Source organism: Pseudopipra pipra, chromosome 3 (genome assembly GCF_036250125.1).
Source record: "Pseudopipra pipra isolate bDixPip1 chromosome 3, bDixPip1.hap1, whole genome shotgun sequence".
Classification (NCBI taxonomy): domain Eukaryota; kingdom Metazoa; phylum Chordata; class Aves; order Passeriformes; family Pipridae; genus Pseudopipra; species Pseudopipra pipra.
Genome location: NC_087551.1, coordinates 18,122,966 through 18,137,787, shown reverse-complemented (window position 1 = coordinate 18,137,787; position 14,822 = coordinate 18,122,966). Strand labels below are relative to the sequence as shown.

Sequence of the window (14,822 nt, the reverse complement as noted above, 5' to 3'; positions counted from 1 at the left end):
GACATAGCATTCACTACAAAAGGAGTACAATCATTATGGTTTAGAATCCAAACACCTGTTCTTCTCATGTGTTTACCCCTAAGATAAACTTAACTCATGACACAAAACATTTTTTGAAAAGGATGCTGTTTGATGACAACATTTTAAACTATAATTCTGTTCAAAAAAAAAGCAAAGAAAAACAGCTTAACCAACAAGCAGGCTATTTCAGTATTTATCCTGTGGTGAACAGGCAGTCAGCCCCTAGTAAGTGTGTATTATAGATACATCGTTTAAAAGCACTTTTTTTTTTCCTCTTCTTAGCAGTCATTGTGTCAGTAAAGATGCTACTTAACTAGACTTCTACTTTAATGCTTCTATCAAATTACATACAAACAGTGTTCAGATACCAAATACCAAACTCATTTCCCTGTAGGACATACATGTACTACAGGACAAAGCCATGACTGCTACCTTCTTGCCCATTTGATACCTATTTAAAGACCATCTTTCTGTGAGTTTAACTGCATAGCTCAAATATATTGCTTAGCAATGTTATGGCCAATAAAATGACAATAATCCTAATACTACAAGCACCTTGGACTTGAAAAAATACATCTTGACAACTAAACTGCTCTGTAAGATCCTTAGTAGGTAGAAATGGCACAGCTTCAGCTTTTCGTGCACTCATTCTATCATCAGTACACATTTCAAACATCAAGATATGTTTAGTCATTTAAAATATGCTGGATACAAAGCCATTTAACAGAAATGCACTATTTCCAACACTGAGGAAGATTACTAAGGATGAAAACAGGAAAAGAGGATGAAGAAGAATCCAATAGACTGTTTTAAAAGTAAAAGTTTTAAAGATTCTAATGAAAAGATAAATGTAGGATGCACAGAAAACCCTTAAAAAGCAGAAAGTAACTTCGTTAATAGGTTTTACATTTAAATGTACAATGCACAGATATTACATTCTCAGAGAACGTGACAAGGCCGTTCATTTAATGCTATTCCTGAAAGTAATGCAAATGTGTAGATTGTAGGAGAAACTTTGAAGAACTCTACCTTTTACCAAGTATGCTAAGTTTATCACCCTGGTAAAGCATTATCCAGGTGAAACATCCTGAGCCCAAAATATAGATTACATCACTAGCTAACAGTTTGGTTACTAGATTTAAAAGAAGAGACCATCACACATCTCTAGATATTTTGCTGCAGAAAATATATTTAACACAGGACACCCTCAGACGATGCAGGGATAACCAACTCTAGAAAACCTGCAGGAATTTCAATCTGGATTTAATATTCCCAGATATGGCAAGGAAGGATGAAGTCTTCACAGAAATAGCCAGTTTTCTGTTGCAAGCCTTCTTGGTTCATAGGAAAATAATGGTCATACAAGAGGGACTGCAACACTGTACTGACTACGAACGTTAATAAGTAACATATGCAAGCTGTTTCCTTAACCTCGAGGAATGAAATGAGACTTGAACAAATGAACCAGCTGAGACCAACACATACCTGCTTCCCGGCAGGGAGAGCGTTCATGCCGAAGGAAGAAGCGAACCTCACTTCTCTGCATCCCAAAGCGCTGCAGGATATCCAGCATCCGTTCATTATCGGCTATGGGACGCTCTGAAAAGGTAAAAAAGCAGTTGACTACTGCATCCCATTATAGCTTGGGCACATACCAAAACAAAAATATCCATCCATCATCTTTCACTTGAACACCTGTTATTACACAGGTGCAGTGGGTGCACATAATCCTTGCCCTCACCCAAGGCATTTCTACTTTTCCCTTAAGAAGCCACAGTATCACTCCTTGCTTCTGAAACTAAACCAACACCTCTGAATAGCAGCCCTTTAAAAGTCCACCCCTGAAGGGAAAAGCTGAGGAATTCTCGAAGCCTGAGGGAAAACAAACAGGGAATTTAGACCTTTCAGCTCTAGTGCCTTTCTTTGTATTTGCAAATCATCTTGCCCACTCACCACTACAGGAAATGTGCTGGTGAACCTTTTGCTCCACTTCTTCGGTACCCCAGACAAACTTATTCCTCAGTCATTCCCACACCCTCCTCAAGGGCACTGCTGCTTTGATTCCTACAGGGACTCATTTACTTCTTAATTCCAACAAGAATTAGGAGAGATGCAAAGATAAACTCTAAGGGAAGAGGGAATTCTTCCTTTAACTTCCTAAGGATCACAATCCAACGCTGGATGGCAGCCCTTGCGCTCAAGCTCAGGCAGCAGCACTCGGTACCCCGAAAAGGCTCCCAGGCAGTTCCCAACAGGCCTGATCCTCAGCGTGCCAGCACAGCTCCTGTCACTTCAACTCTTCTCCTACAGCTCCTGTCAGACATAGATCTGGCTCATTCTCTTGGACAGCAAATTTCATGAAGTTCAGATCAGATGCATTTTGAAAGCCCTATTTCTGATAAACCTTGAAAAGCTGAACTACTCTGGATTCACAGCTCAAAGTAAAAAAATGATCAGACAGTGAAAAGTGAGTCCAATAAGAACTTGCCATTGTCTTTCAGACAACTGAGATGAAAAAGTTACATGCACAAGTTCCACTGAATATCCTTTCCTGCTCTTATTCCCATATTCAGGATTCAGTCATATAAACTATTTTTAAGCCGTACTCATTGCCTTTTGATAATACAAAAATCTAGCGTGAGCCTATATCTACCAACTCCATTTAGCAGTACTGCTATCTTTCTGTATTATCATTCTTTCAAAATTGACATACTTCATAGCTGGGCATTCACAGACAGGATATAATTAGAATTACTTATTGGCCTTTAAATCTTCACATAAAAGCAATTTCTTTTGCTATTCTAGACATTTTACCATAATTTTTTCTGCCTATTTTAAATGTGATGGCGATGGTGTGGCCAATATATCGTAGTAGTGAACTTTACATAGTCAAGATACTGTCATAATATCTTCTAACAGCATTGGGGCTCATGATCAGGTTGGACCCATTTGTGCTGGATGTCAGACAACCAGAAGACATTGTTCCTGGCCTGAGAAATGAGACAAAGAGTGAAATTAATACCACCATTTTTGCACTAGTTTCATTTTTCCTGACACAGCTTTTGTTGAAAGTTTCTTTTCATTATTTATGCAAGGGGAGGAAAAGAAAAAAAGAAATCAGAGAGTAGTTCATTCGCATTCAATGGAGTCTTTCAAAGTCACTATCTAAATACGAAATAATCTTTTCAGCAGGAAAAATTGTTGGCATTAAGTATAAATGTTTTCAGTTTCATAAAAAAAGGAGCTACTAACATGTTTTCAGCATGTGAAAAGCTCTTTTTAACATAAAAGCATTTCTTTAAATGAAAATGCTGCAGCTGTGCTCAAGCAATCTAGGAAGGAAAATTTCTGGAGTCACTGTCAAAAGAGATTAGCTTTACAGAATAAGCAAGTAGGTCACTGTTACAGAAAAAGCAGTCTCTTGGCGGTTACTTGTCTAGACAGCTAAAAAAGCTCCTCATCTGCTAAACCTTAATTCAAGAAAAAAAAGGCAAAACCAAAACAAAACAAAAAAATCAACAGTACCACTGTCAGATTTCTGACTTAGAGGATATATAGCAGGCTTATGAGACAGATTTCTAGCAGCTCGGCAATACCTCAACTGAAACTCTATAATCAAGGGAGATGCCCTTTACACAAGGATTCTGTCAATACTGACTTCAAAGGAAGGTCAGAGAGATTGTCAAATACCAAACAAACATACATTTGGAAAGCTCAAGAAGAAAGAATAATCAGTTTTCTTTTTTAATTCCCTATCTGTCTCATAAAGACAAAAAACTTTTATACACGCACACACCTTTTGACTGCTTTCCACAGTGGCCAAGGTAGTCACCTAACAGAATTCTGACAAAAATAGGAAGGTCAAGAAATTTGAAGAATATCAGGGCAAAATTTCAAGCAAAACTGGCAGGACAGGGAGAGTAGTAAACTTGCCCCCTTCAGGGAGCAGAGTGCCTCAAGCACACTTGCAGCAATCTTTCAAAGTGTGCTTAATAAGGTCTGACAACAGAAGCTAAAATTCCTGAGCAAGAGTCAGAAAGGAGAGGAATGATGTAAGAAGGATCCCAGTAATCTGAAGTCTGAGAAGTTGTTTTCCAACATAAATCTTTTGTTTCTACTCCAAAAGGTTAGCTGTCCTGCACCATGTTTGTTTTAAAGCAGTTTCATTTGTTCAGTGTAATATGCAAACAAAACAGAAGTCATGGCTTATCTTGGTAAAACAAAACAGCAAACTTCGCTGACATCTAAAATGAGATTAGCTAAAAGTATTTCTCTTCCTTGCTGCCCCCTCTCCCCCAAAAAATCCGGGACGTACATGGAAACATATCTTGTAAATAGTTGTTCCTGGATGTCATAGAGATGCTTAAGAAAAAGATATATTTTATCCAAAACAACTTGCATGTATCCAGTACTAAAGTATTTAATGTTACTGATTTGCGACTACTGCATTTTTCGTTAACAAGTACAACTTGAAACTGTATTTGAAACTTCAATAAAAGTCTCACACTTTGGTCACAACAACCACACACAGCGCTACAGGCCGGGGCAGACTGACTGGAAAGTGGTCTAGCAGAAAAGGATCTTGGAGTTGCTGTGGCTGACAGCAGCTGAACATGAGCCAGCAGAAGGCCAAAGGCATCCTAGCCTGTATCAGCAACAGTGTGGCCAGCGGGACCAGGGCAGTGACTGCCCCCCTGTACTCAGCGCTGGTGAGGTCACATCTCAAATCCTGTGTCCAGTCCTGGGCCCCCCAACACAAGACAGACACGGAGGTGCTGGAGCGAGTCCAGAGAAGGACAACAGAGCTGGTGAAGGGTCGAAAGCATAAGTCCTAAGAGGAGCAGCTGAGGGAGTTGGGAGTGTTTAGCATGGAGAAGAGAAGGCTCAAGGATGACCTTATCACCCTCTACAACTACCTGAAAGGAGGTTGTAGCCAGGTGGGGGTCGGCCTCTTCTTCCAGGCAACCAACAACAGGACAAGAGGACATAGCCTCAAAATGCACCAGGGGAGGTTCAGATTGGACATCAGGAAGCACTTCCTCACTGAAAGGATAGTCAGGCATTGGAATGGGCTGCCCAGGGAGGTGGTAGAGTCACCATCCCTGGAAGTGTTGGAAAAACAGCTAGTTGACACAGTGGTATTCAGTCAAACGAACTTTATGATCTTGGAGGTCTTTTCCAATCTTAATAACTCTGTATTCAGTTTTACACACACTGCCCAGTGTTTGTATACAGAAGTAAATAACTAGCAAAAATGACAGAATCAGTGGAGGTAACTAGAATAACTTGATTTCTAAAACAATTGTCAATGTGTTCACTGTAGAAATAGATGAAATGTTGTCTTATGACAATAGCTGTGCAAGTAACGTTTAGATATCTGTTCTCATGTATCTCATGATGTCTTTGCAAAGACTAATCTCAAAAAAATTCTCTGCTTCACACTATGTTTCTGTATCCAGATTTATTTTCTTACATCTCCTTGACTAGCAGAGAAGCTGATTACTTCATCATATGAATAAACCTCTACCTATTATAAGGTCCCACTCACATAGAAGTTTACTTTTCAACTTAACATGACCATTTGGACAGTGAGTACTGGCAAACTTCACTTTTCTTTTACTATAGATGCTATCCTCTGATTTCAGGGCAATCTCACTGCCCTTTCTAACATACTCTACATCAACATCTCCAAAGCCAGTCAAGAATGCAGGTTCAAAAAACACAAGGAGAGGAGCTCCCTACTCTAGCAGGGCTCCAGCTTTAGTAAGGACAGGAAAACCCTGTCCCTCATCACAACCACCTGTACTCTTTAACAAGCTGTGGGCACTAAGGCTAACTATAAATTCAGTACCTTTACCTAAACCTTTATTTTACTTTTCTTTCACTGTAGACTTTGTGTTGATTTAGACAAAGATGTATGATAAAAATACATTCCTAAAAGAACTATTTTACTTTACTATTATTTATGAAAAGATACTCTATTTCCTAAGGAAAAGAAAAATTCTGTTCCATTTTTTCAACTTAGAAATATCAGAAACATCTCTGTCAGAAGCAGCTAAATATCAAGAGACAACCCAGGCACCTCACACTATTAAACAAACATCTATCTCACCAGAGACTTCTTTGAACAGATGTGAGCCTGAGCCAACAGCAGAGGAAGACAGGAATATAAGCCCTTATTATCTGATTCTTTTACAATCTTGTCAAAGTATCTCAAAAAAGTTGGCTCAAGCATAGTGATTTTTCATGACTTAAAACCCTGTCCATGATTCATCTATCTTATGCCTCTGGATGGCTACCAGCATCTAAGTAGTACCATGGAGACAGGAAATAGTCCAGAGTCCTTTCCCATTTAAGCCATGAGACTTCAGCCATACTTTAGCTTTTCGGTTTTTTGTTGACATGTTCTCCAGTTCCAGTGGAGCACTGCAAGCTAGGGAGATTTGAACTTCCAAGACAAAAATCAGCAAGAACACAGAAAAACAAAAATGACCAAACACAACCTGCTTTTCCACAGGCTTAAAAAGATAGAGGTTAGTCAAAAGTAGCTTCTATGTCCTCCCTGCCACCCACTTTCTTTAGAGAACTTCAACATAGGTCACTCCTACTAATTATGCTAACACACTCATTCCCATCCAAACTCAATTAACACAATTAGTAACAATGAAGGTGTCATCTCAAAAAGGAAGTTTTCTTTTGCCACTGCAAGTGAAAATAGCTGTGAGGTTAAAGAAATGATTCTGAACTGGTCACACAACTGCTAACACTTAGAACTTCAAAACTCCCACAGAGGCCACTGGGACCCCCCTGCAGGGAGAAGGAGGAAGAGAAAACAACTTTCTCAAACCCATCAGAGACTCATGTAAGGCAGAGAAGGGTTGCATGGATAAAAACATCTGCATGCTTGAGTCGTCTCCTTTTGCTCTGAACTCATTTTTGCAGAGTGGGCCTTTCTGCGGGTGCATTATCACACAGCCGGTCTGATGGACAAATTAACAAAATGGTAATGCAGAAACCCTCTGGGACAGGATCACTTCTGTCAGATCTCCATGTGCTACCTTATCAGAAGCAGTGAATGCCCAGTAATTCACCAAGTGCCAGCTGACCTACCTGAGCCACACCACACCTCAGCCAGGTGGCACTCGCTCTCACCAGGCTCCTTGCACAGCTCCACCACATCTCTGCAGGTTGTTTCGGGGGTGACTGGCACCTCGGTGAAGTGCTGCTCATTGTTACTGAGGTATACGGTCAGAAACATCTGGAAAAGACAAAGGCAACAGCACACAGTTACTTTATAACACAAAGGCAGACTGCAGCTTGGAGTCACAACCCTCTCAGTAAATGAATTCTTTCCAACACAATTACGTAATTTGTTATCAACTACCATGCGTACGGATTTCAAAACAAAACCAAATTTCTTTTTAAGGTAGAAGCGAGAGACACTAAAGAAGTAATCCCGTTTAACAAAATTACATTGCTGGAGGATTAGGTGGTTTTAAATCTGGACCTAGTGGTCCTTGCTTCTCTCAAGGTGATGTGCCGGAGCTCCTCCCACCTCACTATGTGTATATACTGCACCCATTTGACACAGCAGTAGGAGAAACAGTCATCTAGAGTTCAGAAGTACTCTTTCTAGTGAAAAACAATGGTAATTAGGTCTGGTATTCCAAAAAAAAAAAAATAAAAAAAAAAAGACTAGAGCTTACTATGCAGGCAGTGAAGTGGAAACATAACTTGCATTTCTGTAACACATTTCATCAGAAGGTTTCTTAGGAACACAAGTCAACTTGCTATTCCTTAAGTCTAAGTCTTAATACAAGGTCCCCCCAAAGGCCATTCACAGGAAAGCAAGGATATTTCACTTGGCTTCCACTTCACAGCTGTCAAAGGATCCTTGATTTTTGGTTATTCTGTTTAAACATACCACACAGCTAGATGTTATTCTTGCTCGCATCTTTCCTGCCACAACTACAAAACGACCACTCTAAAATATTTGTTGCCATATTTTATAGAAAATATTGATGATTACTGCCACTGAACACCATATTGCTATGCTATTAATATTAAACTGCTATCAAAGTTGAGCTGCCAGCTAAAAATTCACATCAATTCTCTTCTGAGACCTGTTCTCAACTTCAGTATCAACTGGTTGCTAGTTACATGAATTCCAGTAACACAAAAAAAAAAAAAAAAAAAATCAGTCAAATATCTCCAGAAAGCAATTGCTCCACTAAGCATTACAAGCAAAAGAAACCTACACAATTCAGTCTTTTTCATACAGCTGGGAAAGGTGTTTTCTCAGGAAAAGACAAATCCTTGCTGGTTCTCATTTTTCAGAGGGTGAAAGGGGTACACATCATTACAAACAATAGTCCAAAAGTCAAAAAAAAGAGGGGAAAAAAGGGAATCAAAATCGAACAAGGCAAGAGAGATATAAATATCCATCTAAATAAATTTAAGCAATGAGAAGTCCCACAACAAACCCACTACCAGAACCATTATTTCTGTGATTTTGTGTAAATACACTGGAGCAAGTACTCTTTATGCCACTGCAAAGTGAAATTTAGTTTCATGGTTTTAAGAACCCACTCTGGGGAATTCTTCTGGAATACAACCATGCACACACACATTCCTGATGTCTCCAAAGTCTTTCCAGGGCTCTTTTGAGTGCCAAGAGCCCCCCTCCACCCCTACGAGAGAAGCTGCCTTTACTCTTAAAAACGTCTGTGAAAACACTCCACACACAGCATGTCTTGTTACAAGTATTTGGCCCACTCGTGGCAGTATAAACACTTGCAAACAGTGCTTCGGGCCCTGGCACTGCACCAGACTTAGCATGCAGAATTTCTGACCTCTGGTTTTGCCCAGCTCCCCCAGACAAGGGTTTCTGATAAATTCCTAAACACCTTTCTTCAGAAAGGAAAAAGCCTGCAGAGAGCGAGCTCAAAACTGCCTGTAATCCTTAGGAAAATAGCTGAATTCCCCCCAACCCTTTCCTTGTCACATTACTGGGGGGAGCAAAAACAAAAACAAACAAAGAAAAAACCAAACTTGGAGCTTGTAAGGAGGGAAATTAGGAGAGAGGATGTGGAAAACGCAAAGGCAGCAACAAAATTCTGGTTACTGCCCCGACACAGAAGCCAGTGAACTCTTTAACCCCGTGGAGAGCAGGCAGGCAGATGGAGCAGGACACCCAGTGCTTGAGGATTTTTAGCTTGAACCGAGGCTGCTGCTCCCTCCACAGTCCTGCTCTTGGAGGGGAGCATCCTGCCTGTCAGCTGGGGTCACAGTGCTCAACCACGGGCAGCAGGGAATTTGTTTTAGCACTGCTCCCCTCTCCAGGATGCTTTGTGTGGGCCAGAGCTGTGGCAGGCAGGCAGGTAGGATCAGTTTACCACACACACTTATTATATAGTAGAGACAGGGACAACCATTCTGCTGTTTACAGCACAACGAGGCACTGACCTAAATTAAGACAAAGCTTTCCAAGCAGGAACTCTGACACTTGGCTTTAATCTTTTGTCACTGAACATGCTACCTCCTAGATGCAGTGTTTCTAGAGGAGGCCGACAGGGAAGGATGCCAGGTGCAGCCAGGTAAGAATATCTCCTAATCACAAAAACTGGGGCAGAAGAATATAAAATAAAAAAAAGAAGCTCCCAAATAGCTTTATAGCAGGGTTATATAGGTGTGTAAAGCACGTCAGCCCTTCACATTTAATGCTGTACAACCTCGCATTCAGAACACCACTAAATCACACAGGCTGTGTATCTGCAATAACATTTGTTAGTTTTAAAAGATGAGCTCACAGATGGGAATTAAGAGAAAATTATAAAAACCATGGCATTATACACAAAGCAGACCTAATTTGACCCTAGCACGGCTGTTCACTCTTCAGTGTGCCTGTCTATATCCAGTTGTTAATCCTTAGGATTTAGCAATACAGGCAACTACACAGGAAGGATCACGAGTTGCCATTTCTATCCACAATGCTCAGGATAATTACTAATACATTAAGCCAAGAGCACTCAAACCTGCTGTGTGGGGGCCATTTCTGGGACTTTGTAGTGTCTGCATTACCTCTATCCCACATATTCTAGGAACTAAGGGGGGGGAAGCAAACAAACCCTGCAAATTCCCTAAAAACATACCTCGAAGTCCTTAGAGTCTAAAGCAACTAAAAGGTTATGATATTGGTGTTACCTCATTCTGCTTCCCTTTAGCTCCAGGGACAATGCTGAGATGACTAAGTTCTCTAAATAGTTGTGTTCCTCCTCTCACACCAAAACAGTTGTCACGTTTATCACCACTGCCTGCACATCTGCGAGGTCTCCTGGGGTACCCTGCTCCCCACCCGGCCACATCAGAGCTCTGACCAGAGAGTATCCATCACAGAGATGCCTCTCCTCAGAGAAAAGTGGAAATGGTAAAGAAACTGATGTGAACCAAAAGCCTACTCTGGCTTCTGGGTGCTGCTCATCACCCTTGGTGGCCGCTGTGGTTTGCACCACCTCACACCAAGATCCCAAGAACTCACCCTCCTCCTGGGAATGGTTCAACTGTGACATGCATTAACCACCCTAACAGATTATATTGCAATTTTATTGCTGTGTGGCAAAGAAAAACAAAGGAAATAAGAACACTCTCATGACACCCTTTTCACAAGTTGGAATCCTGTAGATTTCACCAAGCTGGAGCACAAAGCAGCCTCTTGCTCCTCTGCAAAACCAAAGTGGTTAAGACAGCTGTATACAGGCATCCAAGAATTCAGGAAAAAAAAAAGAAAAAGATTCAGTTTCAAGCTAGATATAACTGAAGGACTTGACAAAAGAAATGAGAAGAAGACAAATCACAGTCAGACCATGAACTTCTCTTTAAGACAGCACCAAGGCAAATACTGAAATAGCTGACAATTTCATATAACCTTGGATCAGGGTTTTTTTCCTCTACAGACTTTTAAAGAATGAGTTTTAGGAATGCCCAGCATATAGACTGAGCATTTTTAAACCAAACTCAGGTCCCTAAGTAAGTTCTAAACTAAAGATTTTCCCCTCATTCCCCACCTCGAAGACAGACTCATTATTTATAGGTACTGGAAAGCTTTAAAATGTGAAAGCACTGCAGTACTGTGGCATACCTGGGAGAAACCAGGGATGTGTTGTGTACCTACTGAAGCACTTCCTTTTAAAAATCACATCACAGATTTCAGCTGACTCTGCTACAGCTTAGAAAATAAAAGTTTGCAGTTATGGAGCCACCAAACGAGGCAGTTCGATCGGCTGCACCAAGGGCAAAGAGATGACCAAGGTCACATGAGCTAAAGGAAGAAAGAGCTCTTGCACAGAATGGCTGCAGTGTATGACTTACAAACAACTGGATGGCAGAATACTGAACATAAAGGAGGACTTCATGTCTCAAAAAAGCCTCCCACTTAAGACACAAATATAATAAAATCCAAATTTGAGTCTCCTCAGCATGAAATTTTGTTTCAGCTCATATTACTCATGCATCACCTCAACTACAGCCTCCAAGTCTGGATGGTAGCACACCCAGGAACAGGAACAGAATATAACAAGAAAGGAACCAAGCAGGAGGACAGAAGAGGGCATCAAATCAAGCAAGTCACACCCTATTTTATAATCCTCCATCTCTCTTCTGCACCGCAGTCCCAAATAGCCTTACATTTGCCTGCAAATCTGACCTAGTCATTGCTAAGCTCATCAACAGGAATTATACAAGTATTAAACATAACAGATCTCAACATCTGCAAATACATTTTCAACTGAAAGTAAAAATTTAGGAATGGCTAACTCTACAGAAGTGCAAGGCTACGGCCACACCACATTTTGGCTCCTGCTTTGTTGCAATACACACACACACACAAAAAACACCCAAAAAAAGCGCCAAAACCAGAAGAAATAGCTTCCAGACACATCTGGAATACTAACCTGAGCAGACACACGTCTTATAATTTACATCCATCCAATGAAATATCATTTCATATCAAAGGCCTCACATCACTCTTCTCCTTAGATCAGAAGGCTTCAATTATTGATTAAAGGGGGAAAAACAGAAATGCAATTTACTTTTCAGCTTTGATCGTGTTTCTGTAAGGATAAGATTTCTCTTACTCCTTAGTTATTATAAAGCTGATGTCACACATCTTAGGTATTAAAAGATGTTAGACTAGACATTTTCTAACTAAAATACTAATAACATTCAATTATTTGGGATGCAAGTATTCAGGGGAACACTATTATGGTGCATGGTCCAAATTAAAATACAAGCACTTCATTAATTCCTGAAGCTACCTGAGTTTAAAAGGCACATACTTCCCTCCTCCCCCAGGTTTGTAGAGAAAGATCTAACTCAGATCATAAAATGTCAGCAACGAACAACAATCAGCAAAACTCAGTCCCTTGTAAGATATTATAACCAAGTAGAGAATATATTTTAAAAAATAACAACCCTGCTTTTCAGTATTTGCTGAATTCCTAACTTTATGCAGTCTTCCTGCACAGCATGTAATACACAATACAAACCGTGGCATCTATTCACACAGTATTCTTCATCTTCAAAGCATCTTGTGGCCAGGAAGTCATGACACAAGCAAGCAGTTTCCTACTTTACAGGCAGGGAAACTGAGGTGTACAAGAAGGCAAAAACAGAGACAATCACATTATTTGATAGCCAAACAAGCATACTGCCTATGGAAATCATGATTCATTTCATTACCTTGCATTAGAGCTAATACCATAATTCTGTACCACATTCCATATTAGCTGCATTTTAGACTGAAACCCAATACCCTTGAACCACTCATTACTAGTGTTCAAGGTTTTTATATTTCCCTAGCACAGCTAAATAATGGTCTTAGCTTGCATAACACATTTTCTTAGCTCTCATTTTTAAGGACGCATTAAAAGTCACTCTTTCAGTATTTTCAAACCTAAACAATTCTAAGATTCTATGAATTTACATTGTGAACTAAAATGTATTTTAGAAGTTAGTTCTAGTTAGCTGAAAAACTACCAATATTGAAATTTTATAATTAATAGACTATCATATTTCAAGCAGGTGACAAATAAGAAATAACTGCTTTCCCCCACAGTTTCAACCATAAATGAGTCTTCCCCGATAAACAGAAAACCCCTTCAAATAAAGAGTTTTAAATGGAAGTCTTGCATCTTACCTAGTGGGTACACTGATGCTGCACCTTCCCAGATGGCCACAAAGAAATCAGCAGCTAAAATAGGTATTTTTGCTGACTTGATGCAACTTTCTAAACAACAGAAGACAGCCTGCACAACAGCACATTTTCCTGATCTGATAAGCAGCATTCAGAGCTGGTGCAGTTACAGCTCTCCATTCAATGCAAAATATACTACCATAATAAAGTAATTCAGCAATTCTTTTGCATGAAGTTCCTCAGAGCCTGAAAACAGTCCTTCAGGAGGCAACATCCTCACTTATTGTGCCTAAAGATTAAGGTAAGCGAAAGATTAAGGTAAGCAAAAGATAATAATAGACTTACTAGAAGACAGGCACACAGGATGACTGCTATCCCTGATCCTTTTCATATTCAGCTGTTCAACAAAGGTTCAACAGAAATGCAGAGTAAAGTTTAACATTTGTCTACAGCCACACCCAAACGCTTGGAGTTCAGTCCTTGCCATCTCACCCGCCGCATACACTACTCCGTTTATATTGTACTGGCTTTTGGCCATAAATGAGAGAAAGGAAGTTATGATGCAAGGTAGGTGGAGTACAGTAGGAAGCACCATGGGATTGTTCAGATTATTCCCAGTCTATATAAAGCACAGCCCTTTTCCCTTTCAATTGTATCACAGCAGAAAACAAGATTGAGCTTTTACTCTCAATGGCACAGTAGTTTCTGCTTGTATAGATTATTTTAAGGATAAGTTTATCATGCATTTGTATTCTATCTTTGGTAAAAATGTCAGTTTTTTCCAGGACTTAAAATACAACATAGATCTACGTGCACTTTGGGGGAATGGGGAAAATAAGCTGGAAACAGCAAAGAAGAAGCTTCCCTTTTATTTCTCCCTCTTATCCTTAATGTAGAGAGAACAGAATCAAAGCCATCTGCTTTTGGTACAGGCTAGTTAAACTGGGAAAACACTACAGCACAAATGCCACATTACATCTCACTATCAGGCATGCATCTGAATCATCATTAGGGGAATCTGAAGAGCTGCAAGGAAAACAGCCTGAGTTCTGGCCAAGTATCGTTACTGCCTGAAATTAATGGATGCAGGTTTGCAATCCTCCTACTTCATGGACTTCAACCTCAAAGACAGAGCTCAGTGCTTCAGTTCAGACTTACTAATGAGAAAGATGCAGTTACAATCTTCATGCCAAACCTTGTAGGAAATCATCACCTTAGTTTAGCCATTTTGATTTTGTGAAATCTATCAGGCAAAGCTCAGGACTGGTAAATACAGGATTCCTGACCTACATACCCCCTCTTTCAGTAGATTATTATGCATGAGGTCATTAAGAGAGCTTTCCCAACAAAGACTTACTTTGAACCCAAGTTATGGTTTTCAACTTGACATTTTTCTTCAGGCATTTTCACACACAGGAAAGTAAAAGCCCTCCCATAAGTCCGACACCAGAAGGGTCTACGCAAATGAAGCTCACTATTTTGGATGAACACTGAGCACAGCAGCAACATAACTCCCCTCTCCTTAGTTGAGATATCACATAGCACACAAGGTAAGAATGTTTCAAGCAAACTCAGCTTTTAAAGCCACCTATACTTTTGCAAGTAATTTTTG

The 14,822-nt window shown here is 40.1% G+C and overlaps 1 protein-coding gene across 2 annotated transcripts in view; it reads right to left on the bottom strand.

Moving 5' to 3' along the window:
• TP53BP2 (tumor protein p53 binding protein 2) overlaps positions 1-14,822 on the bottom strand; it is a 49,469-nt gene that overhangs the window by 22,773 nt on the left and 11,874 nt on the right. Inside the window, exons 1-3 of one of the 2 annotated variants that reach the window (XM_064648116.1) lie at positions 13,556-13,699; positions 7,132-7,279; positions 1,507-1,620 (exon numbers count right to left, since the gene is read on the bottom strand). In XM_064648116.1, the coding sequence (XP_064504186.1) occupies positions 1,507-1,620; positions 7,132-7,279 (262 nt within the window). In that variant the 5' untranslated portion in view covers positions 13,556-13,699. Of the gene's footprint in view, positions 1-1,506; positions 1,621-7,131; positions 7,280-13,555; positions 13,700-14,822 lie in introns of those variants that run through there. The other variant, XM_064648115.1, reaches the window with a different exon arrangement.